Source organism: Chlorocebus sabaeus, chromosome 1 (assembly GCF_047675955.1).
Source record: "Chlorocebus sabaeus isolate Y175 chromosome 1, mChlSab1.0.hap1, whole genome shotgun sequence".
NCBI classification, from domain to species: domain Eukaryota; kingdom Metazoa; phylum Chordata; class Mammalia; order Primates; family Cercopithecidae; genus Chlorocebus; species Chlorocebus sabaeus.
The window spans coordinates 17941929-17946058 of record NC_132904.1 but is presented as its reverse complement, the minus strand read 5'-3'; the positions used below and the strand labels follow the sequence as shown (position 1 = coordinate 17946058).

Sequence of the window (4130 nt, the reverse complement as noted above, 5' to 3'; positions counted from 1 at the left end):
GCTTTTGTGTGGATCTTCCAGAAGTGACCTGGTCAGAGAGCTTCTTGCGTCTCAGAAATGAAAAGGCACAGGAAACAGCACTATCAGTCCAATAGGAAACAACACTATTCATTCTCTGGGAACTGCCCCAGCCCTATTCTGGGCCACAGTCTAGAACTTTCTTTTCCAGCTCACAACCTGCATGTACCTCAGGTCCCTGGAGACCCCAGCCCAGCTGAGGGAGAGCAGTTTCCTGATTCCATGTGACAAGCGACTCCCCTCCCATTACTCCCCACTCCCTCCCAAGTACAGACACCCTTCCGTCCTGCTCCAGTTGAAGGGGTGACAAAGATTCCTGAAGCATTCTGTCTGAGTCTAACGGTGGCTCTAGCCAGACACAGGGAAATGTGGCTGGCTGGCTGTTGGGTGATCCAGTTCCTTGGGAGCCAGTATTTGTACCCCTGGTATTTGCTGTTTTTCTCACTAAAATAAGCACTGAGAGGCAAGACCGTGTCCTCTGAGCTATTTGCCAAAGACTCCAGGCTGGAGGAAAAAGAACGGGACTTGATAGAAGCGCAAGGTGGATCCAGCACCAACTCTGCCATTTTCTAATCCTAGGTCCTGAGTGAACACTGACGGCCAGTTTACATCTCAGGTGTGTAGGGAGCGTGGAGGAGGGAAATCCTGTTTGGAGAAAGCCAGTGTCCAACACAGCACTTGGTAAACATCAGGCATGGGAATGCTGAGTGACAGGCACCACGGGCCACGCTGAGCCCCACTCGCTCATCTGGCTGGGGTCATCAGAGGGAGGCCCAACCCAGGATCTCCCGTCCATGGGCTGGGGAGCAGCAACAGTCAGGAGCGAGGGCCCAGCCCACCTCCCCTAGGAGGCGGAGGGAAGCGGGCTGAGTGGTTGTCAGGCATGGTCCTCCCCATCTGCGACGTGGCGGTAGCCAGGAGGCTGGGCCTGCATCCGGAAGAGGACGGTGAGGAGCAGCACTATGAGGAGGAAAAGGATGGAGCCACATACAGCCAAGGCCACGATCACTTCTGGGCATGGGGGAGGCAAGAGAAAGGTCATGTCAGTGTTCCATCATATGCCAGGTACTGTTCTGACATATAGGAGATACACAGAGGTGGCCAAGACAGAGTCCCTGCTCTCATGGAGTTTACGTGCTAGGAGAGGGGATGTAATAAATAAGCAAATGGGCTGGTCACAGTGGTTCATGCCTTAGTCCCAGCACTTTGGAAGGCTGAGACGGGCAGATCACCTGAGGTCAGGAGTTTGAGACCAGCCTGGCCATCATGGTGAAAACCCATCGTTACTAAATAAAGTTGGCTGGGCGCAGTGGCTCATACCTGTAATCCCAGCACTTGGGGAGGCCGAGGTGGGCAGACCACCTGAGGTCAGCAGTTCAAGACCAGCCTGGCCAACATGGTGAAATGCCATCTCTACTAAAAATACAAAAAATTAGCCGGGTGTGGTGATGCGCGCGGGTAATCCCACCTACTCGGGAGGCTGAGGCAGAGTAATTGCTTGAACCCGGGAGGCAGAGGTTGCAGTGAGCTGAGATCTTGCCATTGCACCCTAGCTTAAGCAACAAGAGCAAAACTCCATCTCAAAAAAATAAAAAATGAATAAAAGCTGGGCGTGGTGGTACACGCCTGTAGTCCCAGGTACTCAGGAGGATGAGGCGGGAGAATTGCTTGAACCTGGGAGGCGGAGGCTGCAGTGAACCGAGATCACACCACTGCACTCCAGCCTGGGCGACAGAATGAGACACTGTCTCAAAAAAAAAAAAAAGGAGTGACAGGTCAGTGACGAATGTGATACAGAGAGACAAAGCAAAGTAGGTCAGCAGGGAAGGCATCGTTGAGGAAGTGAGAAGTTTAACAGAGACCTGGAGTCAATGAGTGACATACAGTGATCTGAGAAGAGTGTCATGGGGCAGAGGACAGGAAGGAAGGGCAAAAGGCCCAAATGTGCGGATAAGCCTGGCATGTGCTAGGATCATCAAGAAAGTCAGTCTCACCAGAGCGAGTAAGCAAAGGGCATGTAGGAGATGGGGCAGGAGACCAGATGGAGTAGGGCCTGGAAGGCCATGGTGAAGAACTTGGATTTTATTCTACATGTGATGGGAAGCCATTGGAAAATTTTGAGAGGACAGTAGTGTGAACTGGTTTAAAAGTTAACTCAGTCGGCCACGGTGGCTCATGCCTGTAATCCCAGCACTTTGGGAGACTAAGGTGGGCGGATCACCTGAGGTCCGGAGTTTGAAACCAGCCTGACCAACATGGAGAAACCTCGTCTCTACTGAAAATACAAAATCAGCTGGGCGTGGTGATGCATGCCTGTCATCCCAGCTACTCAGGAGGCTGAGGCAGGAGAATCGCTTGAACCCGGGAGGTGGAGGTTGCAGTGAGCCGAGATTGTGCCATTGCACTCCAGCCTGGGTGACAAGAGCAAAACTCCGTCTCAAAAAAATAAAAAAAGTTAACTCTGCTGTGCTGAAAGACTGGGAGGGACAAGAATAGAACCAGAAAGAACTAGGAAACTTCAGTCGGTCAGGCAAAAGCTGACAGTAGATTGGACTGTGGAGGCAAGAGCACGTATTAATATTTGAAAGGTTGAGCTGATCTGGCAGTGGGCTGGATGAGGGGTATGAGAAACGGTATGCAGAATGACTCCAAGGGTTATACTGTGCCACTAGGCGACTCGTGGCATTGACTGAAACAAGGAAGCCTGGAAGAAAAGCAGCTTTGGAAGGAAAAGCATCTGGTTTAAGACATTGCAACTTTGAGATGCCTTACTTAACGTGCACATAGAGACCTCAAGTCGGCAGCTGGATATGAGTCTAGCTCAGAGAAGAGGTGGTGAATCTGTGAGTGAGGGTGTAAGGACAGAAGTGAGCATGGAGATGGGCATAAAGTCATAAGGCTGCATAAGATCACTTGGGAGTGTGCACAGATGGGGAAAGCGCCAGGGATGAGTCCTGGGTCATCCGTTCTTTAGTGAGGAAGGGACAACTAAAGTCAGGAGAAGCCAAGAAAGTGTTTCAGGAAGGGGTGGCCAATTATGTAATGCTGCTGAGAGGTGAGAGAAGCTAAGAATTGGTCACTGGCTTTGGTAAGAGGAGGTCACTGGTCACCAGACAAGTGGCTTCAGGGTAGTGGAAGGTGACACAAGACTGTCTAATGTGAGTCTAAGAGATCAGGCAGTGAGGAAGCAGAGCCAGAGTCTAGGCAGCTCTTTCGAGGATTCCATTCTGAGAGGGAAGAGGCTGGTGGCTGGGGAAGAGGTGGCTCTCAGAGGTCATGAATGGGCTTTTGGGAGGGAAGTGATCCAGTAGAGAAGCAGAGGCGTCAGAGCTCCTTGCAGAGGTGAGGAGAGAGAACCCGAGCGCGGGTGGAGAGGCCATCCTAAGCAGTGGCTTCCCCAGCAAGTAAGCTGGTGGAGCTGGTGGTGGAAGAACGAGCCGATTCTCTCCTGCCTCTTATTTTCTCGGTGATATAAGTGAGACATCACCTGAGGGTGAGAAGTGGGGAGAAGGTATAAAGTGGTCTGGGGTCGGGGAGGGAACTCCTAGCAAATGCAGTCAGATGACTGGGAGTGCGACAGCTCTTGAGATTTGAGGATGTGAACTGCAGGTTGGTCTGGGGCATGACTAGCAAGGAGTCTGGTGACAGCTCACCTGTGTCTGCAGGACCGCTTGCCAGCTGGCACTCCTGCTGCCAGTCCTTGGGCACGACGGGCTCCGTGAGGTGAAGGAAGTCCTGCAGTGGGCAGCGGTGAGGGCAGCCAGGCAGGCTGAGTGGCCAGGGGGCCTTGTCACTCTCGTTCCGAAAGTACATCTCCACTGAGAAATTCCTAAGGGTCGACAGGAGGCAACATGGGAGCTGCCCAGCCTGCCTGTCATGGGGTCCTTGGGCTGCCCCGAGCCACCTCCTGAGGGCCCTCTCCAGAGGACACTGCTAGCTCCACTCACCCAGAATCTTCCTGGTACAGTTCAAATATGTGGCAGGACGCATAGGGGGCTTGTTCGCCATTGTAGACGTCCAGTGCCATTTGCAGGGCAACCAGGGTAGTGTCGTGCTGCGGGGGAGAGAGGCTCCCCGTCAGCATTGTTCCCCACACCCGCAGGAACTGAACA

General features: G+C 52.9%; 1 protein-coding gene across 1 annotated transcript in view; it reads right to left on the bottom strand.

The window, feature by feature from the left end:
• Nucleotides 1-81: 81 nt before the first annotated feature.
• Nucleotides 82-4130, bottom strand: part of ACP2 (acid phosphatase 2, lysosomal) — a 9776-nt gene continuing 5727 nt past the window's right edge. Inside the window, exons 9-11 of the mRNA XM_007999749.3 lie at nucleotides 3966-4072; nucleotides 3672-3847; nucleotides 82-1029 (exon numbers count right to left, since the gene is read on the bottom strand). Coding sequence (XP_007997940.2) covers nucleotides 896-1029; nucleotides 3672-3847; nucleotides 3966-4072 — 417 coding nt within the window. The 3' untranslated portion in view covers nucleotides 82-895. The remainder of the gene's footprint in view (nucleotides 1030-3671; nucleotides 3848-3965; nucleotides 4073-4130) is intronic.